General features: G+C 54.5%; 2 protein-coding genes across 4 annotated transcripts in view; one reads left to right on the top strand and one right to left on the bottom strand.

The window, feature by feature from the left end:
• Positions 1–1,912: 1,912 nt before the first annotated feature.
• Positions 1,913–5,990, bottom strand: CHST1 (carbohydrate sulfotransferase 1). Of its 3 annotated transcripts, none has more exons than XM_072339122.1 (2): positions 5,885–5,990; positions 1,913–3,915 (listed from the first exon to the last, which is right to left on the bottom strand). In XM_072339122.1, the coding sequence occupies exon 2, from the start codon at positions 3,869–3,871 to the stop codon at positions 2,615–2,617; it is 1,257 nt and encodes a 418-aa protein (XP_072195223.1). In that variant the 5' UTR covers positions 3,872–3,915; positions 5,885–5,990; the 3' UTR covers positions 1,913–2,614. The 3 variants fall into 3 exon arrangements, with proteins under 3 accessions (XP_072195223.1, XP_072195225.1, XP_072195224.1); XM_072339124.1 differs by lacking the exon at positions 5,885–5,990 and adding an exon at positions 5,524–5,734; XM_072339123.1 differs by lacking the exon at positions 5,885–5,990 and adding an exon at positions 5,368–5,569.
• A 321-nt stretch (positions 5,991–6,311) lies between these two features.
• The window catches only part of CRY2 (cryptochrome circadian regulator 2), a 44,604-nt gene continuing 26,634 nt past the window's right edge, over positions 6,312–24,281 (top strand). Inside the window, exon 1 of the mRNA XM_072339129.1 lies at positions 6,312–6,501. Coding sequence (XP_072195230.1) covers positions 6,371–6,501 — 131 coding nt within the window. The 5' untranslated portion in view covers positions 6,312–6,370. The remainder of the gene's footprint in view (positions 6,502–24,281) is intronic.

Raw genomic sequence — 24,281 nt, forward strand, 5'->3', positions numbered from 1 at the left:
GTTTCCAGTGAGAGAAAACAAGCAGAGGAAGCGCAGCTGAGTGAAGATGTTAGAGATTCCTTGGGAAATCACATCTCTCCCCTACGGGCTCTAAATGAGGCACCAAGCAGGGCTGAGGCTCAGTCCCCACTTAAACTGGGACACGAATTTCAACCGTGATTCAAAAGCCATTTTGCTGCAAGCAGGTTTCCTGATTGGAATGGCAAGAGCAGTTTTGAGAAGACTTTTAAACTCTATTTCTTCTTTTGGTTTAAAGACCAGAGCAGATGAGGACTTTTGTGCCAGGGAAAGGCTAGCTGCTTCGAAAGTAGAATCTCAGCAAAGGTGGAAGAATTTGCCTCTACAGATGCTATTTCTTGATGCAGGCTTGCACAGCCACTTCTCCTGGCTGAAGAGAGAAGCCTCCTTCCCCTTGCAGCAGCCTCCTGTTTTGAAGCTCAGGGGTGTTTTGCTTCTGTCCATACAGCTGTGAGGAGCCAGACCCACATGTTTGCTCACTGGCAGGCAGTGTAGGTGCCAGACCAGCACAGCCAGTCATCCTGGCCACTTCACCCACTGCACAGGCACTTCCCATAGCAGAGCTGCCCCACGCTCCTGGGAACACGCAGCCCTTGAACAGGGGTGATGACAACACAATGGAGGAGCCACCAAGCTCTGGGACTGCTGAGGGAGGAGGAAGTTGGCAGCCCTGCAGCCTGTGTCCCTTTCACTGGGATAAGGCTGGGAGCCAACAGCTCAGCATTTGTTAAGTGCTGACAAAAGGATTAATTTAGTAGCTAATAATAGGGCAATCAAGCCATTTATTTGGTTGATGCTTCACTGGTGGTGGAAAATGAAGGAGAAAGTGCCTGGGGTGGTGGAGCTCACCCCAGAACTGCCCCCAGACCAGCCAGGGGCAGTGAATGAAGCAAGCGTTCATTGCAAAGCGTGCTGTGCCCATTCTGCTCACAGGCTAGGCATGTCACCATGCAGACAGCAGAGGTGGTTGATGAAAGCCATCAGATTGACCATCACTGTTCATAATTTCTCCATCCCCTACCCAGCTCAGGCAGGTTTGCCAAATTAAGCCGATTTGCTACATGCCCCTAACAAGCTGACCTTGTGTAGCAGCTGCACCTGTTCCTCCAGAGGTCTTTAAAAGGGGGAGGAGAGGGAGGAGTTTCCCTTCTCCTTCCTCTTGGGGTCTGGTTCTTGCAGCCAGTCTGTGGACTTTGCTTGCAGGGTTAGGTTGTCAGGAGGATGGTGTCCCTGTTGGGTTGGAGAAGTTGGTCAGAAGGCAAGGTCTGAACAGACAGGAATCTTGTGTTAGGCTCTTGAGTGCTCTGCTCTGCAGCCTTGCAACATCACCGTGTCCCTGTCCTACTGCCCTGTTCAGCCCCAAGGATGTGGGGTGCCTGGAGTGTGAGGGTTCCTGCCTCTGCTACCAGCTACCAAAGGTGATCTCCAGGAGAATCTTTTTGGTTGCTTGTTCTTATTCTGGCTGTTTAATGACCTGAACTTGGAGAACTTCTCTCTGTCCTCCAGGGTACGACACAACAATACTTGTGTGAATAGTATTGAATGTGGCATGGGGCGGGCACATAAGACCAACAGGAACACGGTGGGGACAGGTTGAAAGGGCTGTGCTGGGGCTGTGGGTCTATTCAGCTGAGCACATCAGCGAGCTATCATGCCTGGAAGTAACCACAGGTTCTCACTTTTGGCTTCACTGCTTGCATTGCTACACGGCTCAGATGCAAACGTGTGCTTGCTGAAGGAAACGGCTCGCAGCTCCCTGCCATCCTTGTGGGGATGTACTGGTCTCCAGCCCGGCCTGACACCACTGCACTGGGAGCCAGGTGGATCTGCAGATGTCAGCCACTGCCGGCGGGTACACCCACCCCCAGTGCTTACTGAGGTCTTTCAGTCGAACTTCACCTCCAGGTCAGTTTTATTGCACTTTTATTTACAGAAAACACAGAAATAAAGCATTTGTGATGGGCTTCTACCAAACCACCCAATCACTTTCTTCCCTTTTTTTTCTTTTTTTTTTTTTTTTTTTAATTTTTCCTGTTGTGGGATTTTGGCACAAAGAAGTATCACAGGTGTTACCAAACAACCATGTAGGAGCAGCTGACCGCCCATTCAGCCCCATAACGTAACTCCAACAGATATATTGAATTGAGATCTGAGACAAGGAGGTTGCTCCGCGTTCAGCTTCCAGTCTAACCTGCTCAATGGGGGACAAGGGGGTTATTCTGGAGGGGACAATGCCATTCATAAATTATATTTACCTCTTACATTGTAAAAGTAAACAGTGCAAAAGTACAGTACCCCAGGTACCCTTCGGTTTGGAAAGCTTGAAGGTTGCTTTATACATTTTTGTGTGTTTTGTAAACATTGTTACCCATCCACAGTTCTAGCTCTTGATTGGAGAGACCCGATTCCTCGTGCGCCCAAAACGTGTTGAGAGGCAAGAATCGCTTCCTCTGAACTCCATTGAGATTCCCGCTCAAGATTTAGTGCAAATTTTGGAGAGAAGAAGACGAGAAAGAAGGGCGGGGAGGAACCAAACAAAAGAAAACAAAATAAGGCAACAGTTTGAAACGGTCCATATCAAAAACGGAGCCCGGCCTTAAGAGAAGGGCAGGAAGTCTCTCTCCTCCACCAGGCTGATGGAGAGATTCTTCAGCTCCTCCTCAGAGCGGGCGGCCCGGTAGCCGAGCTGTGCCAGCACCTGCTGACAGGCGCGCTGTGTGAACGCCACAATCTCATAGGACAGACGGAAGCGCCACTTCTCCGCCGTCGCTGCCGAGTTGCGCACCGTCCCATACTTGTGCTTGGATGAGGAGCGGTCCCCTCGCGTGTTGTTCTGTATCCAGCGCTCGACGTTGCCGTCCATGGGGATGCCCAGGAAATCGTAGATCTCCTCGGTCTTTTTCATGGGGTTCTTGGCCAGGTCTTCGTACCGCACCAGCATGTACTTGCCCTTGAGCCACGGCGGCCGGTTGAGGCCAGTGGAAACGGAGTTCCAGAAGTCCTCACACACCGTGGTGAGCTGGGTGACGTCCAGGTTGTAGGGCTTCCTGCCAGTGCCGTCCCAGATCCTCCAGAGCCGGTAGGTGTCCCGAAAGGTCTCGCTGCGGGATGCCAGGATGCCCCGCGGGTCCCTCACCAGCTGGATCACCTTCAGGTTTAGTCGCGGGTCCTCCACCAGCGCCCTCAGGTCACTCACCTCGGGCACTCGCACGGTTTTGATGGCCACATGCCCGTGCTCTCTGCAGGACTCAGTGGCCAGCGTCAGGTTCAGGGTGCCACACTTCTTCACGCAGTCACCTTCCTCCAGGTGGAGATCGACAGCGCCCAGGGCCTCGCAGACTGGCGGTGAGCACAGGGCCTTGCTGGCTCCCCTGCGGAAGAGACGGTCGGTGGTGTGGTTGATGGGCTGGGGCTTGATGTAGTTCTCCAGAAAGTAGAGGTCGCAGTCATACAGGCTGCGCAGCAGGTCACGGCTGGCCCCCAGCATCACCCGCCGGTCCGTTGTGCTCTTGCTCTGAGTCAGCTTCGGAATCAGCGTGTACTGCACATGGTAGAGGGGCTCAAATAAATAGAAGACGTCGAAATGCTGGTTAAAGAGCTGTCCCACGAATGAGGAACCGCTGCGGGTGGTGGCAAGGATGAGGACATGCGTTTTCCTGGTGGAGAGATTGTAGGTGAAAGTGGGGCTCTCATCACACAGCCGCTCGGCTGCATCAGCATCCTGGCTCAGGCTGCAGTTCACGGGGATGGGGCAGCTGTGGAAGGATTTGGCGGTGAAGGTGCGGATTGCTGTGTACTGGATCGCAATGGATGCCAAGGCTAGTAGGAGGACAGCCTTCCAGGAACATTGCATGGCTGGTCACCTTCATGGGGCTTCTTCACAGGTCGTCTTGGTGTCTGCAACCCAACAGAGAAGGCATGGGGTGAGCAAGGACCGGAGCATTCCTACTACTGGCAAACACCCTGCCATAGTGAACACACATCCGGTCTAACCACACGGGTCCCAGCCACATGCTGCAGAGCCTGCCTCAGAGGAGAAGACAACAGCAAGAGGCTGGCACGCCACCAGAGATGCTTCCAGCCAGGACTTGCAGGCATACGGAATGTTCTTCAGAAAAAGTGTAGGCCTGGAGGCTCCACAAGGTTCTCCAAACTCTTTTGGAGCTCCAGGTCGACACTTTTTCCAAGGCTTTTCTATTTTTCCAGGTCTGCCTATTCAAGAGAGGTCCGGGATGTGCCATCTTCTGAGTGGAAGCTGCCAAGCGGGACCTCTTTCCTGCTCTCTAGTGCTGGCCAGCCACACTGCACCCTTTACACAGAGACCCAACTCCCCTGCGGCGAGAGGACGGCTCGCACACGGTCGCCCGCCCTCCCAATCTCTGCTCCTATTCCCCGACGGGAGGTGCGGAGCTTCGGGACGGTGCGGTGCCGGGCGCACGCCGATCCCACAGCCGGCACCCTGTACCCCCCGATCCCATCACCGCTTGTTTCCATGGAAACCGCGCAGTGACTCAGGACTTTGGGACCAGCTGGAAACCGCAACCCAGAGCGGCAGCCGCCCAGGGGGGGCGAGGAGGGCGGGGAGCGGGGCGCGGTCGCCCGGGCGCGCTCCCAGAGGCGCGGAAAGGGACGCGGGACGAGGTGCGGGACGAGCAGCTCTCCCGGCACTCGCGCTGCCGCAGCACCCGGCGGGCAGCACTGCAGCGGGCTCCGCAGGGAGCGGGTCCCCGTAGCGCTCCGAGTACGTGAACCGTGGGGTTCACGGCACGGCCGCTACGACGAGCGGCGCTCCGGACGCGGCGTTCCTTCCCCGGGCAGCCCCCGAAAGCGGCTGCGACCGCTACGGCCGCGCTCCCTCCGTCCGGGCACGAAGAGCCGCAGCGCTGCAGAACAACTCTCGGTCGGGCACCCGCCACCGCTCCCGGTGTCCCCCGACTTCTCCCGGCAACGGGACACATTGCGGACGGGCTGCGGGGCGGAATCCCACGCGGTCGGGTCGGCTTGGTCGTGCCCGCGCCTCTGCACACTACGGCAGCCCACCCGCCCGGGGCAGAGGCACGGCCGAGCGGCGCGGCTCAGCGCCCGGCGGTGGGACCGCGGCAGAGGCATCCCGGCGGGCGGCAGCGAGCGCTCGGCACCGCTGCACACCACGCTCCGCGCTCCCCTCCGGCCGCGGCTCCCTCCGGGACTCGCTCAGCTCTCCACGTGCACCGCCGCTCCCACGGCACTTCCCGCAGGACAGGGCTCGGGGCGCCGCGCTCGGGATCGACCGCTCGCTCCTCCCACGACCCCCGTCCCCATCCCGGCCGCGTTTCCGAGGGACCGAGAGATCGTTCGCACTGCGCGCACCCCGCAGGTCGCTGCCCGCTCGGAGCAGCACTGAAATCGCGGAGCTTGTCGCCGGGGTTTCTTTTGTTTCCCCTCCTCCTGGCATTCAGCATTCGCCTTCCCTGTTAATTAAACGCTCCCGAGTCGGTCCCGGAGTTTTCTTATCGCAGCATCCACCTGCGCCTGTTTATCTCTCATCTGCTCAACTGCATCGCTCCTCCCGAGGATGCGGCCGCCCGGATGAGCCGCTCCGATGACGCTCCCCCTGAGCTCCTCGCTGCCCGCGAGCATCATCATCCCTGCAGGACCTGGGGGGCTCCTCTCCTCGAGGAGCGACCCTGGCCCACGCAGCCGCCCCTTCCCGCAGCGCCAGGACCCTCGCAGCTTCGACCCCCCGAGTTCCGCCGCATCCTTTTCCCTCCGCCCGGCCGCGGGACGGCGGCGATCCCGTCGCCCTCGCCCGGCACGGCGAAGTTGCCGGCCGGTGAAGGACCCCGGGCAGAGCCGCGCCGCGGGGCACCGCTCTAGCCGCCCTTACCTGGCGCGGCGCCGCGGCCAGCTCCCCCCGCATCCCCGGCGGCCCCGCGCCGCGGCTGCCGGGCCGGGCACGCCGAGCCCCGCTGGCGGAGCTCCGCCGAGCCGAGCCGCGCCGCGCCGCGGGGGCCCAGCTCCGCGCACCGCCCTGCCCGCGCCCACTGCCGGCCGGGGCCGCCCCTCCACGCCCCTCGGCCGCGCTCGGTGCCAGGGAGAGGCGAGGGGAGGGCCGGGAGGGGGCTGCGCTACTTCTCCCCTCCCTCCTCCCCTGTTCTCTCCCTCGTCTGGGCCGCCCGGCAGCGCAGCCCCGATCTCTGCCGAGCTGCGAAGTCCCCCCCGAGTTTTCCCCTTTTTTCTTTTTAGCGATTTTACAGTTATTTTTCTCTTTTCCCCCCTGGGATGCGTCCCGGAGCTCCGCAGGCGCAGCACAGCGGAGGGCCCAGGGGGCGGTCGATGGGTGGGGGCGTGAGCTGCCCTTCCGTTTGCCGGCATGTGCTCGTTTTGCGGCGCGCTCTGCTCCTCAGACGTGTATATATGTATACGTATCCTCCCTCGTGGTCCTGCAGCAGGAACCCACCACAGCCCAGTGAACGCTACCACGAGAATCATAAAATCGTTAAGGTAGGAATAACCGCGTCCGACCACCAACCCACCACCACCACCATGCCCACTACCACGGCCCTCAGTGCCACATATACAGTGCCACTGTTCATAAACCTCTCTGGGGACAGGGACTACCCCGCCTCCTAGGCAGCCCGTTCCAGTAGTTATCCCCCTGCCCGCAGTGCCAGCCCCCATGGCTGCTCCATACCCTGTGCCAGCCCTCAGGTCCCACTGCTTCACGCAGGTCTCAGCCAGGCTGCTAATGCTTCTCTGAGCCCAAAGGCCACCCCAAAGACTCACATTCCCGCAGTCACCTGAGCAGATTTCCACGGAACCCTTGTGTTTTCTCCTGTTGCATTGAGTTATGGTTCAAAAAGTGTATCTTAACCACATAACTGCCTGGGAGGGTCTGCCATAAACCAACGGTAAAGCGGGAAGAGGAATGTGCCCATGGCCATTCCCATTGCTGACATGCAACCAAGGATGGGCACAGCCAGGATCTGGGGGCAGGGGGTGCTGTCACTGGGTCCTCTCCATCCCCTTCGCTTCTCCCATTGGGCAGCAGTGAACTGGATTTTGGGTGGACCTTGTCCAACTGTGAGCAGTGGGCTTTCGCTGGGTGGTTGAAAACCACCAGCGCTGTGATGTCTTGCTGGCAGCTCACCAGCAGGAACTGACCCAAGACCTTTCCATGTAGATGTATGGGCACGAAAAGCCATACAGAGCATTATACTACTTCTTTCAGTTTTCCCCTAGTTAACATGTTTGTGATAAGGAGTTCTGTTTGTTAATGGTTCCTTTGGTCCATCCTCAGCCCAAGCAGTGCCAAGCTCAGGCTGCAGCTCTCTTCCTTCCACCTGCTACAGATTTAGGGGCAGGACCTCAGCTGTGAGTTGCTGGGCATCCTCGCCCACCTGCCTCCTATCCAACTTACCCTACCCTCCTCCCCAAAGTGCTTGCTGGGGCTCATGCAGCTCTGTGAAGCTCCTGCCCATCATCCTACCTCTGTGCTAATGGCTTCAGGTACTGGAGGGTGGCCTTCAGGGTTGGCTGGGCAGGGTGGGTTTGTCCGTCTGTTGGTCTGTCTGTCTGTCTTGCTGCTGCATGGGGGTGGGCCACTGGAGCATTGTTGGTTTATGTTGCAGGCGACGATGATAATTTTCTGCCTGCTGCCTGCACGCTCTTTAATTAACAGCAGCTTGGAGGATGCGGGGTGAGAGCAAGGTGTAATGAGCGCTCCGTTTGCATATCAAAAGGAACATCATTAATATTGGTGCTCACAGGGGCTCTCTGAAGGCAGCCAGCTCATGGGCAGACACCCAGCAGTGGCACCATGTGCCACTGTCCCCATGCTGGTGGCACTGGCAGCAGGGCGATGGCCTCTGCAAGCTTGGTGGCCCAGCTCACGTGGGAACAACCTCATCCTGGGGCAGCAGAGTTTTGGCACAAGGCTCAGCTGAAGGCCTTGACTCCAGGCAGAGGGGAGCTCTCAGGGATTTCTAGCTCGGGATCCCAAATCCAGCAACATCCACCATGCTCTGTGTTAGCTTTGCTCCGGGGCTGCCCTGCCCAGCTGGAGCTGACTCTGGGTGAGCCTGTGCCCAGGGGGCCAAAGTAGTGGTGTTTGGGATGGAGCTGCCATGCTTCCCTGCTGGGGGACATCTAAGTGAGTGGTCCCGCACGGGTGGACACATCTCTGCAGGATGCTGTGCACTGACGCTGAGCGCTTCTGTCTTAATGTTTCTAGGAAGTCCATGCACACAAACTCCCTTGCCATCCCCAAGGATCTCACTTCCTTCTCTAGAAGCTTTGTAGTGGTGGTTGTTTTTTGGTGTTGTCTCTGTTCCAGCAGCGCTGCTCCACACGCAGCCTTGTCTCAGGAAGGAAAGAGCTGTGCCGACACACAGGCGCAGGAAGGCTATCAGGCACACGCAGGCTGCCAGCTGCTTGTTTGCTGTTTGCAGAGCTGCTGTGATTTGCAGCGGGTGCTGCTTTGGCGTGCAGATGGCTGGGAGGCGGCCAGGAGCAGCCGCCACCTGCAGAGCGGGGTCGCGGTGAGATCCTGCTGAGATCTGCTTCCCCGGGGAATGTCCGGCGGTGCGTTGCTGCAGCAGGAGGGGGATGGGCCCGGACACCTCTCACCGAGCCCTTGGTGCTGGGCCATCCTGGCCCTGTGAGCTGCTCGGGCTCCAGATGTGCTCAGGAGCTGCCCTATAGGAGAAGTTGTGCCCAGCCCTGGGTCCTTGCCAGGGAGGTTTAATTGACTTTCCTTGGGGAGAAGCGTTTCCATCTAATTTGGCTCTTAATTAACCCCCGCACCCCAAAGAAGATCTGCAGCCACTTGTAAATTAAATATGAAAAGCATTATTTATCCAGGACCAGCAGCCTAATGGCTGCGGCTCTGACGTTTATGGCTGCTAATGATGATGGATGTGGAAGAGAGGAGCAGGGAGGGGAGCACAGGGGAAGAGTTCTCTCTTTTAAGAGTGCAGACAGCCTCATATGGGCTGCTCACTGGGGCACCGAAGGGCTCCTCCCTACTCTGACGGGAAATGGATATGACAGGAGCACAGGGGAGTGGCAGAAATGCTCTTCTGTGTAATAAGCTCCATCTCTATGGTGCTGAGCAAGGTGAGACACAGGGCTGATGTGGAGGAGAGGAAAGTGGTGTCCACTCAAAGCGATCAGGAACACTTCATCCTGCATCCAATGTGGGATGGGGCAGGAGTGTCCCTCCCACCCTTCTCACCCTGGCATGGGGTAGCCTCAGCCTGGTGCTGCATGGTGCTTGCATCCTTCTCCTGCTCAATGGCGGGGTGGCCCTGGAACAGTGAAAGCTCTCACTCAGCCAGAACACAGCGTGGGATGCTGGTGGTCAGCCCCATGCACAAGGCATCCCATCCCCATCACAGAATATCACTGGAAATGGGGATGCTCTGGCTTCTGTTGACATTTGTGCGTATGGTTAATCCAGCACAGAGTCTCATTGAGTTTCTGGTCTCAAACAGCTGTTTCCTGGGGGAAAAAAAAAACAAAAACAACCCACCCTGTAGTCAAAGTGACATTTTCCTTTCATGTCTCTGCATCTCATCACCTGGCCTCCTGCTCATGTTCCCTTGCACAGACCCATTCCTAGGGCAGCCCATGCCCCTCTGCAGCCGATACTGAGAATAACATGTGGGGATGGGTCAGTGGCTGGACTAGATGGTCTTTTCCAACCTTAATGCTTCTACGATGCAGGAGCCCTCCCAGTTCCATCAGGCTCACATATTTCTTTACTTTTATTGGCACTAATGCAATTTGTCAGTGTGGTTCCCATCCATGCGGCATGTCAAGAGATCACCAGAGCTCCTCACTCTCTCCGGTGGTTATGAATCACCCAAACCAGGGTGTGCTCCTATTCCCTACCCCCATTCCTCTATCTTAGCTGCTAATGACTTAGCAGTGGAAGCCAAGAGCAGATCCAGACTCACTGCAGTTAATCCCTCACCAACCCAAAGCCCAACCTGTTATCCTCCCGCTCTCAGCTCCTCGCTGGCCTCCCAAGCAAGAAGAGCCAGGGTCTCCTGCTTCCCAGCAGCTGCCAGCACTGCTTCATGTCAGAGGAGACCAAAACAAATACTCACCTTGTTGTGCCTCATCCATCACTGGGCTGCGGTGTTTGAGGAAATCCAGGAGATTAGTGAGACGGGAGCTTCTTCTGAGATGAGCACACTGGGCCGTATTATGAGATGTTCTGGTTTTAATTATCATTCCAATCAATTTGGTGCACACAGATGTGCGATTTACTGATCTGTAATTCCCCAAATTACCCCTGGAGGCTTCGTTTTTATTGTCGGCGTAACATTTGCTTTGTTTGTTTTTGGGGGGAAGGGTTCTTTCTTAGTTTCTGTTGTTACACCTCCAGCCATCTGCTCCCAGCAGCCCTTTCAGGCTCATTTCTTTATTTCTCATTACCTGCTGTGATGTCCTCTTCCAGGCATTGGTTTCCCCATTGCGGCTCCACCTGTGTGCCTCATACAGGCTCCCAGCCCTGTTCCCACAGGGATGCATGGGATGGTTGGCCCTGCAGCACTCCCCGGCAGCAGGCAGGAGTACTCCCAGCAAAGGTATATGACTTAATTAATTAGTGTTTGCAGAATGCAGCCAGGGCACTGTACGGGAGGTGTCAGGGAAGATGAACACATCATGATAAGTGCTCTCTTTATGGAGATTCATAATTACTCCTTCTGAGGGATAGAACCACTTCCAGCACTGCACTTCCACTGCTGGCTGTTGCTGTTGCGGGATGAGATGCAGGGGCATGAGGGGCATTGAAGCCAGCCTTGATGGCCATGGAGGTCCTGCTAGGAAAAGGGGATCAGACAGCCCCGTGACCTGGCCCCAGCTGTGCCTGTTGGGCTGCAGATAATCCCTATTTAATTCTCGTGCAGATGGTAATCCAGTCTCAGATGTGGCCCCGTGCTTCCTGACCCCTTAATCCCATTGCCACAGGGCCCGTTTAATGGGGGAACTGGTGATACAGTGTAGGAAGTCCTTTGGTTCTCTACAGCTGCCTGTCCCCCTTTGCTCTCCATTCCCTCCTGGGGATGAGAAATTGGGCTTTGCTTCCTTTCTTGGCTCCTGGGCACCGTTTGGCAGCAGGGCTGCCTCCCAGGGAGCTGCTCCGGGGCCCTGCAATAAAGAAGCATTCACTGGTGAACATGCCATGCTTCAGTGCCACGAGCCCTGCCCAGCCTCAGGGTCAGAGCTACTGGGCTTGGGAGTGGGAATACAGATGCTGGGCTCCCTGGCATCAGACAGCAGGGGAACAACCCGTTCTGTTCCTCTTTATGCTCCCGTGGCCTGGCATTAAGGGCAGATTCATTCATTTGGGGTCCTTTGTACAGAGCTGAAGCCTCCTGTAGGCACGTGTAGTGCAGCCTGGGAGCGGCTGCTTCTGTTTGCGCCATCCCAGCCCCGCAGCGCTCGGTCCTTCGGGTGTGGAAGGGTTCGGCTGAAATCCTCTTTTGAAGCCCAAGTCCTGCAGGCAGATGCTCCGTCGCGCTCTCTCCCTCCTGCATGCATATTCATCCAGAGAAAGTGCTGCTCCCCTAAGGTGAAATGCTGGATATTAATTTTCTGAAGTTCTCGATAAGCTATTGAAGATTAATTTTAGGGAAAGCCGGGGGATATGACGGATTGGAGCCCGAGCCTGCTTAAATATGCAATATTAAAAATTGATCGTTGTCTCTCCTTGTCATACACCCTGCCCCGGTGTCTGGGGCAATCCCACCACCTGACAGAAGCCGGGAAAAGGCTCAGTAAGCCCAGCGCCCAACTTTAATAACGTGTGTTGCCGTTATTATTTTCAAAATCACTTTTATTAGTTCCTGCTTTGGCTCTTCCGCATGGGTTGGCAGCTGGGGCCATCAGCATCCTGCTGCTGCATCCCTCAGCCCCCTGGCAGCGGTGCTGAGCTGCTCCCACTGCACAGTGCAGGGGCTCCGGGAGCAGAGAGCTGGGATGGGGCACCCCTTGCCCCAAAATCATCCCATGCTGCTGGAGCTGTCCTGGCAGTGATGAACTCTTGTGAGGAATTTGGAGGCTGCAGAGCCACGTGCTGGCCCCAGGGAGCGGCAGTGCGGCTGCTTGAGCAGTGAGTGCAGGAGAGCAGCACACTTGAGCAAAGAGCTGTTATCTGCCAAAGGCCCAATCTTCCCTCATTTGCGCTCAGGCTGTAGTAGCACTTGTCCTAATGATTCATCCATGCTTGTGGTTGCGGAGAGCTGGCAGCAAGGGATGCACGGTTCTGCAGCTCCTGGGGCCGGCCCCAGATCTGTGATCCTGGGCAACCACGCCATCCTCAGCCTCCTCCATAGCCATAGGGATGGGGATGGGATGCAACAAGGGGAGCAGAGGGACAGCAGCAAGCCTGGCTTCAATAGGTGACCTAATGGATGACCCCCATGTGGTCCTTCGGACCCAAGACGTGGTTCAAAGCAAGTACTGAAGAAGAGAGATGAGCACAGGCAGTGTATCAGTATTGCCTTGTGGAGTGAGGCTCAGAACACAGTGTTTTTATGGTTGCACTGACAAGCATCCAGTGCCGTGCCCCTGCTGGGCACCAGCCTTTTGTTCATAGCCCTGGGACCGAGCACAGTGCTGTCTTATCCCAGGGGAAGGCCAAGAGAAGGGAGGAAAGCAATGGGAAAGAGTGAGGAGAGTGGTTGGTTTCTTTGTGTGTTTCTTTTCTTTTCCTTCACCAAATGCAGTTTTATTTCTGTGTTAAAAATTTATGGAGCCCTTCATTTAATATTTATAAAGTAAGTGTCTTGGTGATAAATTGCTGAGGAACACAACAGGGCAGCCGTGCTGTGGGTGGAGGAGAGATGGGCAGCTGCAGGGAGCTCCCCATGTGCCCCTCACCCTGTGGCCAGAGGGATGGAGAAGGTCCCACAATGAGGCACTGCTGCCTGTGGTGGCCACATGGAAATGTGGCTGGGAATGGAGAGCCAGGGGCTGGGTCTCAAGGTGACCCCAGCATCGCTGAGAACTCTGCCAGGTCGATGCGATCGATCCTTCTCATCTCTTCCTCCCCATCAGAGCAAGGATCAAAACCTCTGAGCTCAGCCTCGTGCCACTGTGACCCAGGGGGACGAGAGCTGCTCCCTGAGGATAGGAGCACTCAGGGCTGGCCATGAGCTCTGTCCCAGTCTTGCACACCCATCCCTGCATCTTTCCATTGCAGGCACAGCACAGCGGTGGGAGCACTGGTGCAGACAAACCATCCTGAGCTCTTCGTGCCAGAGCCACGTGGTCTCAGCTGCACTGAGCGGGCTAAATGACCTCCCCAGGGCATTTTGGGATTGTTTGCTCCCCCGTTCCGGCTCTCTAACTGGTCCCAGGGTGGCAGGCTGGGAGCAAGAAAGGTGGCCAAAGGCGATTCCAGCCCTTGGAAGGAAATAACTGGCGTGTAACAGTGATGGGAAATTGTGCAATTAGTGCAACGGGGCAATGTCAACAAGCTCTTAATGCCAGTTGTTATGGCAACACCAGGGAAAGTGATATCGGGGCTGGAAAAACAGAGAGGCTGGGAAATAGCGGCGGCAGTGGGCAGCAGGGAGGGGGCTCAGCTCTGCCATCCCACAGCCCCGGCATCAGGTGGGCAGGGGCTGGCGGCACCGTGAGCAGTGCAGACAGGTGCTGACAGGCCTTTCCACAAGCGAGGGGATAGAAGTGCTGTCTCAGCAGCAAGCTCTGCCATCATGGGGTTCTCGGGTCTGTACGGGGCTCCAGGTGCTGCTGCAAACCAGTGAGAGCTGAATGCCCATGGCTTCAAAGGGAGAGACATCCTAGTCCTGTAGAAAGAGCCAAGCGATGGGAAGATCAAAGCACTGTGGAGAACTGTGTTTTGCTTAAAACTGTGGTCTTATGGCAGCTTTTGAGTGAATCTTAAGGAAATGTAAAGGGATCTCTCAGAAAGCAGTGCTGTGAGCCTTGCAGCTGGTGCAATGAGGAAGAGCGGAGACCTCTGTGCATTGTTCATGGGCATTGTTACCCATGTAATGATAGCTGAATGAGTATTTCAGGTCATGGAGGACACAAGGTTTGAATGCAAAGGGTGCGTCTATACATGGTTCTGTGCTCAGCTTTGCGCCATGGGAATGCACACAGTGGGTTTGCTGGAGCTGTTGGTAGAGTAGAAACTGTAACTTATCTGTAAGGGAGCACAACTGAGGTCACAGGGAGGGGAAAGCTCCCTTAAAGCCAACAAGTTCCTGATGAGTGTGGGTGACCACCTGAAGCTCTCACCCATAAATGCAGTGCAGAGTGTGTGCTGGTGTCAGGCTATCGAATCCCCCTGCAGAACCTCTAGCATCAACTCTAGCCAAAGGTGCCACAGGCTTCAGGGCTGTGACAACCATGGGCAGGAGGGTGGCCCAAGAGCTCCCCAGCAGAGTCCCCAGTCCCTGGCAGAGAAGGGAGGAAAACCATTCACTGTGGAAGTGAATTCTTCCCCAGCAATTCCCACGTGCTCTGGCTTCCCACTCCTTGGCCATACCCTGTGTGTGCCGCTGCTGTGCAGCATCCTTTGATTGCTGCAGGAAAGCCTTCCCCAACAGAGAATGTGTCTGATTTCTCTCGCTCCATGGCAGCAGCTTTGGAGCTGTTGAGATCCCCGGAGACTGAGCAGCTTCAAACAGTCAGAGGAGAGGAGCCCTGGTCCCCTGAGACTCCTGAGCGCAGCACAGCATCCGCTTTTTTGTGACGATGCTATCAAGATGTTTCTCTATATTTCTTCCTTTGCAAATCAGGAGAATGGAGCTCCTTCCCTCCTGCTGTTGTCAGTGGCTGTTGGGGAAGGTGTTTTCATTTTGGCTCTTGAGTTGAAGAATAGAGGAGGAGGAGGTGGGGGAGAGGCAGCAGGAAGGAAATAGCAGAGAGAAGGGTTCACTCATGGAGGGAATAACAGCAGGTAATGAGGCTGTGGGATGCTGAGCATCCAGCCCTGGTACCAGCAGGTGGGACAGGTGAAGCTGCCTGCCTCTGGGGAGCCCTGAGCTCTCAGCCCTTTGTGCAGTACTGTCCTATGGCACCCAGGAATGCCCACTCCCAGACTTTGGAAGCTGACCCTCCCTGCAGAGGGTCCCAAGGAAGCCGAAGCCCCCATCACACACAGCGCTCCATTCTCACTAACCCATAGCAGAGGGCTGGGCGAAACCTGGCAGTCGTTAATTCCGCTGGAAGGATGAGCTAATGAGAGGCACCTTGTGAGCTTCCCTCCCAGCTCCTGCTCACTTGGTGCATATTAATCTTCCCCACCACATGTGCCAGCAGCATCCCCGGCAGCTGAGCGCACTGCTGCGTGTTTGCTTTATGGGCCATTGTTCCCGTGTCCCAGACCTCTGCTTGACTCGCTATAGTTCTTCCCAGCGAATTTGTTCCAAACCAGATGATTTAGTGGCACGCAGAGACCTGGGATGGGACAGGAAGGCCATTCACTGTGATGGAGTCCCTGCTCATGCTGCTGCAGGGAACAGGGAGGACGGGGTGCTTGCTGCAGGGACAGCTGATCCTGACTCCCTTGGCATCTGGTGGCATAGTGTGGGGTCTCTCTTCCTGGTGAGGGGCTGTGGGGCAGGGATTGGTTGGTCTGATGGCAGTTCTGCTGTGATAGGTCCCTGCTAGCATGCAGAAATGTAATTAATTCTGTGCAGCGGCCAGGGAATAAAGGGGAGTTTGAGTGTGGAGGCTGTAAAACCCTCCTGGGTGAGCACATCCATCTCATCTTGAGCTTTGTAAGCAGTCCCAGTTGCATACCTCCTAAAATTACTCCCATGGAGCCACAAATTCCCACAAGCTGGCTGTAAGGCTGCTGACAAGAGGCTTGCTTTTCTTACTTAGACTAAGAAATAGCTCACAGCACCTTCAGGATGCATCGACCTCAGGCTGTATAACGCTGACCTGCAGCTTGGGGAGGAGAGGAATGGGGGAGCAAGGCAGCGAATCCCACATGGATGCACTGCACACCAAAGATGCAGAGCAGCAGCCACCCCATTCCCATCTGGCTTGGCACATGGTGGGCTCCTCATGCACATAACTTACAGCGTGGCTTTCCATTTGCCTTCTTACCAACATGATTGATGTCTCTTTACAGGAGCATTTTGGAGGGCTTGGTGACAGGGAGGGCTGACCTCTGGGTGCAGAAGGGAGCAGGGTTTGGTGCCATCAGACCCCAGCCCCCTTTGGAGCTGAGAGTGGGAGGGCTTTGTTTTTTCTCAAGCACAGATGTCCAGCGTGGTGCCCAAGCCCCAGAAACAGGATGTAACTAAATAATGCTGCTAGTTGAATGTGCTCTAGGGCTGTATTTCTCTTAGAAATTAACTCTTTGGATTCAAAACATCAACTCATGGCATGGATTTACTGTACGATATTAGAGCCATGCGCATAGCAATGCTCACACAATGCATTCTTGTTGCTCAGAAGTTAATGCTAGGTTAGCAGCTCAGGAGGCATCTGAGACCTGAAATGAAATACCAAATAGATTTTGGCAGCAGTAATGGGCTCTCTAAGTGCAGAGAAAATGCTGTCAGGGATGAGCTCGGTCAAATGTGAGAAGCTGCGAACCCAAAGCACAGAAAGGCTCGTTGCCGCTCTTGTCCTAGAGGTGACATCTGAGAGACTGAGGTCTGTCATTCTGAAAATCCTTCAGGATGCAGAGCCAGACAACGAGCCCAACTCATCTGCTGTGCTGAACGCTGCCCTTAATGAACGGTGTGGCTTTCAGAAAGCAGCGCATGTGAGAGAGCCTTTTGTCCTGTATCTAGGACAGGTGAGGCAGGCCAATGGAATGCAGCGCAGATCCTGAGTTTATACATGTTTCCGTTAATCACCATCCAAATTAAAGCTTATTCAACTGATGAGTTCCTAAAAAAAAAATAAAAATTAATCAGCTAGTGAATAAATGCAGCATTCATCCTTTCAACGCTAAGTGAAAAAGAAGAATCAGAAGAAGCATTAATTGCACCATAGCTGGAAGGATCAGGTTTACCTTTGGCAGAAGCAGGCAGAGCTGTGTTGGAGCTGCAGAGGACATGGGGGGGCAGGGGCACCCCAAGACCCCCCATGGCACAGTGTAGTGATGGGCAAAGCCGTGCCGGGCTGCCAGCTGCTGGTGGCTGTGTGTTGCTAAGCAGGGGGAAGTTCTAACGCCTTGATTAATGCCCTGACTCCGGGTGAGTAATTAGAATTAATGTGGGATATCAAATCAGGAAATCAGGCATTATTAGGAGGAATTAGTGATTTATTTTCATTTTACGCCTGGCTCACCCCAATTCCCCAACACAGACAGGGGATTTGGCAGGAGACAAAGCTCCTTATTTACAGCAGGGAGTGGTGATGGGAAGGGGGGAGGCACAGAGCGTGATGCTGAGCCCCCACCTGCAGGATTAATGGCAGAAAAAGCATGCCAGGTCTTCTGGAGGTCCGTATGCACCCCTATGGCAGGTAACAGCAGCAGGAGAGAGGAATGGTGCAGATCTGACCCATCACACCCCTGTGACCTGACAGCAGTGGCTTAGTCGGGAGGAATGAGCCCAAGGTGGAGGCATGTGAGAAAAGTCAAGAGGAAGGACCCAAAGGGGAGAAGAGGCAGGAACCTCAGGTGGCAGTACCCCAAGGGGCAACCCCAAACGACAACCAGATCCATCTGCAAATTCATCTTCTCAGGCAGAGGTTTTGAACAGTTTTTCCCATTCTTTCTTTCTTCCCAAGTTTAAAATGTCATTGGTATGGTTCTTAGTACCCCCTGTAGCATCTCCATGGTATGTTACGCTGCCTTTGATGTACCTCCTGTGCAGAACGCATCCCAGACAGCAGCGGGGGGGAGATGCAAGAGCAGTGCACAGTGTGCACAAAGGCTGTCAAGAAGTTATCTACACTGAGAAAGGTAAACAACCTGTTTCTAATTATTTTGAGTCTGTAAACAGGATGGAGATGATAGATAGATAGATAGATAGATAGATAGATAGATAGATAGATAGATAGATAGATAGATAGATAGCCCTTTTCTTTCTGCCCATCCACCAGAGGAGAAAAGCAAGTAACACAGAGATCATAGACTCATAGAATCGTCTGAGTTGGAAGGGACCCTTAAAGGCCATCAAGCCCAACTATGAACAGGGACACCTACAACTAGATCAGGGTGCTCACAGTCCTATCCGCCATGAGTGCTTCCAGGGATGGGGCACCCATCTCAGCTCTGAGCAACATGCTCCAGCTCCTTACCATACTTAAAGGCAGATCTAGGTGACATGGTCCGGCTGTGTCATGTAAAAATAGGGTGTCGCTGGGCACTGCTGGCTGGGGATGTGGGTGGCAAGTGCTGGAGGCCTGGGGACATCCCACTCTCCACTAAGTCCCATTGGATATGCAGCCAGAATGCTCAGGGAGGCACAAGCATGTAGATTCTCATCAGAATGGAGAGGTATTTGTTTGGTTAGCAACTTTGTAACACAGGCTTGGCTGGAAGAGCTATGCATGGCAAGAGGCTGAGCATGCATCTGGGCTCCAGGGACATAACCTTAGGAATCAGTTCACCACGGTAGTTTCATTGCTCCTGCATGAATGGCTACAAAATGCTCTCTGATGTGGCACTGAGCAGCTCTCAGCTTTGGTAGGAGCTCTGACTGCATAGCATGGAGCCCTGAAGATGAGTCTTGCACCAAATGAGGTGGCCATGTCCTCCCAGCCAGCCGTGGGTACCGCATTCCAGAGCTGCAGGGTAGGAGCAGCCGGGTCACCTTGCCCTAGGGCTGTGGGCAATGAGGCAAAGCACTGCCTGCGGGCTTGGTGGTGGGTGGAGAGGAACTAAATAGGACACAGGACTGTTGTTATCTTGTTTATACACATCACGGAGGAGTACAGCTGAGTGCTGAGCAGCAGAGCCAGTTGGCAGAGTTCACAATATGCTCTCCCCAAGTACAAGACCAAGTACAGGAGCAGCTCGGTGGTCTCACCTGTATGTCTTGGGTTTCTTTCCAAAGCGCAGTTCAGAGATAACGCCATCAGCACCCAAGTCATCCCATTGGCTTCAGCAGTACACGCACTGGACTTCTGGTGCAAGGTAGTGATGCTGGTGATAAGAAAGAGGCAGGGGCAGAGGGCTTTTTATGGACTCCCAGAGGGCACAGAAGATCCCAAAGAACTTGGCAAAGCATGTGGCAAGTCAGACCTCACTTCCTAACTGAGCGTTTCTGTAGGGAGTCAGAACTGGCAGCAGCTTCCCTGGGGCTACAGGTGGGTGGCCATGGGTGGAGGTGCCACAGGGGCAGCGGGCAGCACCGGCACTGGTACCTTCTGCCCTGCAGACCGAGGCAGGCCTTGCTGCAGCAGATTGATGGGTGTCTGGCAGGAACATCCTGCTGATAGCCTGAGAACAAAACGCAAACAGGGAGAAATGACAGCTGCTCCTGTAGCTTTTCTATCATCGCTGCCGATAGCGGCACGGCGCCTGCAGCTCTGCGATTGATGCATCCCCAGGGATGCTGGGAGCGTGGACGCCACAATCAGGGAGGATAAAAGAATCGCTGCCGGGACCCGGAGGAGACTTTGGATCCTTATCAGGAACAAGAAGGACATCAATCTGGTGCCAGCATGGGGCTGACAGATGCAGCCCATGTGCTCTGCAGCAGCACAGGCATGGCATGTGCTGCTGCCCCATCCCTGTCCCCTCTCCATCCCAGCCACCCAGTGCTAGGCAGCAGCTAGATGGAAGGGCAAAGAGGCAAGGTTTTTGTGTGAAGTTTCCTGGTTGTGCGGCACCACTCCTCGTGAGTCGTTGATAAATGACAAGGCTTATAGGGCTGTAATGAGCTCTGATTTTTACAGCAGAAAAGACATTTTGTTTGCCTTGGTGCATGCACATACGTGCCCAAATGCATGCAACTCCAAAGGGAAAACTATTCCAGCTGACTTAAGCATGGCAAGGCCTTGCTACATCATGGGGTCGACACTAATGCCAGGTAAAGAGTGTTAATTATTTTAGAAGCAAAGCCCAGCAGCAGTTTTCATCTACGTCTCGAGGAAACTGCATTGTGACCATTTAAATCTCCACTGCTGCTGCCCTCTGGAGAGCGCTGGCAATTTTTCTCTCTCCCCTGGAATAATGTTTGTCTCTATGACTTTGCTCCATCCTTCATCTGATGGAGGGCTATTCTAGAACTTGAGCAGGCGAGGAGGTGGTTGGGATCCAGAGCACACAGCTCACCCACTTGTGGCCCAAATATGGTGGGGAAGGAAGTGGGTGAGACGGTAGCGTGTCTCCTAACCCTTTAGGGCCTCATTGAGGGTGGATTTCATAATTATCATGGGATCATAGAATGGCTTATGTTGGAAGGGACCTCAAAGATCATCCAGCCCCAGCCCTGCACTGTGGGCAGCTGCCAACCACCAGATGAGGCTGCCCAGGGCCCCATCCAACCTGGCCTTGAATATCTCCGTGGATGGGGCACCCACAGCTCTCTGAGCAGCCCATGCCAGTGCCTCACCTTCTCTCCTGCTAAGGCTGCTGCCTCTGCAGGGTGTGGGGTGCTCCGTCTAGCAGAGAGGTGTCTATTTAGGATGTGAGCAGGGCAGCTGAAGGTGCCCTCTGTGCCTGCTCCCAGCTCATGTTCACCAGCTGCAACTCCTGGCAGGAGATCTCCATCTAAAAGTGGGCCGAAAGCCATAGCCAGGTAATTGCTAAAGCAAGCAGGGCCATGTTAATTGAGACAACTACAGCCAGAAATGTGCTCCCAGTTAAGTCCTGGCTCTGCTGCAGCTGCTGGGCAGGCACTGATGTTCATCCTTGTATCCCTTCTGTGCCATGCCCTATCGTATGGGCACAGAGCAGTGTCACCTCCCATGGGGGCTTGGGGAAATGCCAGTGCCAAGGGAGGACGGGCTGGGCCAGGGGCTCACCCTGCTGCACCCCGTGGAGGAGAGCAGGGAGGGGTGGAATGTGGCTGTTATGGCAACGGCAGCTCTGGAGATGAAGGGAAGGGAAAAGGCATGCTTTAACTCACGTTTCCATGGCAACAACCATCTTCAAAGACCGGGATAAAAGAATAATTTTTTTAAAATAGAGGAGGTTTCCATAGAAGGAACACCTCTGTGGGGGTCTGGGAGGTGATCCAGGCGCGTGGGACCCCCCTGGCAGGGGACGGGACCTGGCCCTGCGGGGCAGTCAGGGCACTGTGTGGTTCAGGGGTTGCAGGGTGCTGCATTCCTCCCCTAAATACTCCTCTTGTTCTCTGGGTCTGTGCCCAGCACACCACAGCCTGCAACCTGCACACTGGAGAGCACACCTTTGGCCACAACCACAGCCCTCATGTTGCAGCGTTGCAGCAGAACTTGGCCTCTCACAGCACAGCTGCTGGGAGATGAACTGGAAAGGACAAGCAAAAAGGCAGAGTACATTCGAGGGCCTGGGTGAAGTGCATGCAGAACACTGCATGACCAAAGGGGCACGGGCAGAAACATTGCAAGTGCTTGGGCATGTGGTGTGTTGTTTCTCTAGATATGAGGCAGCAGCACAGAACAGTCCCATGGGTGCATAGGGGTGATAATGCCCGGTGTCTTAGGTGATGCCTTCCCTGCGTCCCAGACTTAGAGTAAGCCAGGGACAAGACCCAGTGTCTGCAGTGGGTTGTTGGCAGGGTGCAGCCTGCTCCATGCACCGCTCATTGCCCATAGCCTGCAGTGTCAGCAACCACAGCAGGATCACAGCCATTGCTTTGGATCAGAAAGGGTGTTCAGCAGACTGCTGAGCAGTGTGGGCTCCTCGCCCAGCTCCATCCACTGCCTCCAAAGCACCCCCACTAGCATTGGCAGCGTGGTCTCCATGCTAACCATAACAGCCAAGGCCCCATGTGTTTCCTGGCAAGCTTGACCTAAATTCGGCAACAGGGTTTGTTCTGCAGCTTGCACTGCAGCGGACGGGAGAGTCTGCAGAGGCTGTGGGGAAAAACAAACCTTGAAAAGGGGAAGCTTGGATTGAATCAAATCTGGATCACATCGCAGCTTTCTCTTCTACGTTTCTTTAATTGGTAGAATGAGAAGTTCAGATTTCGTTTATTGCTCCCAGCTCCATCATTTTCAGTTTCTGACGTGCTACAGGGGTTGCTATCTCAATCAGCAGTGTTGACTGTGTGTGGAAATTCTGGCTGCTGTGATTTCTGCAAGTTGGGAAAGGGCTGGGCTGTGTTCTGGGCAATGTTTTGTTGGGTTTCAGGGTTAAAGCTCAACATCTTTGGAAGGTATACACTGGTCTGATTTGGGCTATCGCAGTGCAACGCAGCACACAAACAAAAAACATGGCTTTAGCAAGTTCCCGTCTTGGGGAACAAGAAAAGAGCCAGGGCTCAATGACAACAAGCTGAACAGGTCTGCATGCATGTGCCTTTAACTACCCTAACCTCCAGAGGACTCAGCAATGATATGCTTAATCCTGGGTGTTTGGCCAGCTCTTAACTTTGTTAGGCAGCTCCCTGGAGGGAGAACAAAGCTGCTCACATACACACAGGTCTGAGCCGCTGGCAGTGCTCCAGAAAACACTCCTCTTTGCTGCTGGAGAAGGATGCTCAGTGAGGCTGTGCTTGTGCTGATTCAGGCACATCCCCGGGATGGATTAATGCTTGGCAGAGCTGACCTGGCACAGGAAAGGAAAGGGAATTGCTGCTCTTCCGTGGAGAGAGCCGGGGGGGGTCTGCTGGCTCCAGGTGTGGCAGGAGGAGAGCTGGGAGCTCCCAGTGTGGCGCTATGCTCTGGGCAAGCTGGGTGCTCTGGCAGCCTCCTGGGTTGGCATCACATGGCTCCAGATTCTGCCTGAAAAGTTGATCTCATCCCAAATACAGAGGATAAAGCCAAAGCAAAGAGAAAGCAGAGTCACCCTTCAGTTTCCCTATCTGACCTAGCCGTAAAAACTCAATTTGAAGGCGGCATTAGGGAAGTAAGATATCGTTTATCAGGAGCGACAGATCCAATCTATAAATTAGCATGCCCAGCTGGGAGTCAGGAGGCAGAGATATCTATCAATTCTTCCTGGCAGGTGGACACACGCACACAAATGTGGTCAATTCCCAGAGCAGCACTGGTCTCCAGCAGGTCTGAGGATCCAGAAGAAGTCTGAGGGCAGAACCAATGACAGGGACATGACAGGGGAGAGCCCTGCACACAGGCACTGCTCCTGGCCCTCTGCTCTTCTTCGCTGCACTGTGACACAGTGGTAAGAGGTTCTCAACAGAACAGAGCTGCTTCTCAGTCTCGAGGCATGGGATATTTTTAAAAGCTCCATCAAAGCATTTGGTATATGATGAGTTGCAAAACTGCAGCAGTCCATCAGGGAAAAGCTGGCTATTTTAAGATCTTCATCTATAGAGCTTGCCTCCACCTTCTGAAAATAAAGGTTAAACCATAGAAATAACATCTGTAAGACCTACACAAACACAACCAGAGGTGCATACAAAGTGCTGCCTCTGTGGTTTGGGGTTTTAGGGCTGCTCATCTCCCAGCCCCAGTAACTTCTGGTGATAATTGGCACGATTACATGGGGAGAACTTCCAGAAGGGGAACAGCACCAAAACAATGGAGTTTAGGGGATGCCACCAAGAAGATTTTTAGAGGTCCCCATAAATAAATTCCCATAAAGACAGCAGGCACCGACAGCCTTTATAGAGCTATAAAACACTTCCAGCTACCACGAGGGCTGGAAGGGATGGGTGAGGAATCTCATTTTCCAGGATTTAAAGCAGGTGAGAGAGTTACCAATGTGTGTTTTTAATAGCAATTAACGCTGCCATTCAGAAGCGCTTAGTTCTAGCCAGTGAAGGCTCCAACCGTGTGCCAGCGCTGCCCTCTAGTGTCACTCGTGGCACTTGGCTCCGGCTGAGCCCCAAAACGCAGCTCCTGATGCCTGGTCCCAGCGCTCGTTGTTGCCATCTTGTCGGCCGGGCTGCATCTTATCAGCCGAAATGCTTCCTTATAAGTAGGCCACGTAACTGATAGGGGAAGGGGAGAGTTTTCTGGGCAGTAACGCCTATCTTCTTGTGACAATAGGTGACCGCAGGGTGTGAAGACGGAGTTGTGTACATAAGGAAGTCAATCGGTGCTGCTATAGCATACTAAACATACTCTATAAGGAACCTAAATATATTTGACTTCTCAAAACCTAGGTTAAAATGTAACTTCAGCCTCCCCTAAGTGTCAGCTTGTGGAAACCTCAGCAAACTGTAACAGGAGCCAGAGGGTGAAATCTTGAAGTAGGCAGGCAGCTGCAG

The sequence above is a fragment of the Excalfactoria chinensis genome, chromosome 5 (genome assembly GCF_039878825.1).
Source record: "Excalfactoria chinensis isolate bCotChi1 chromosome 5, bCotChi1.hap2, whole genome shotgun sequence".
Taxonomy (NCBI): Eukaryota; Metazoa; Chordata; class Aves; order Galliformes; family Phasianidae; genus Excalfactoria; species Excalfactoria chinensis.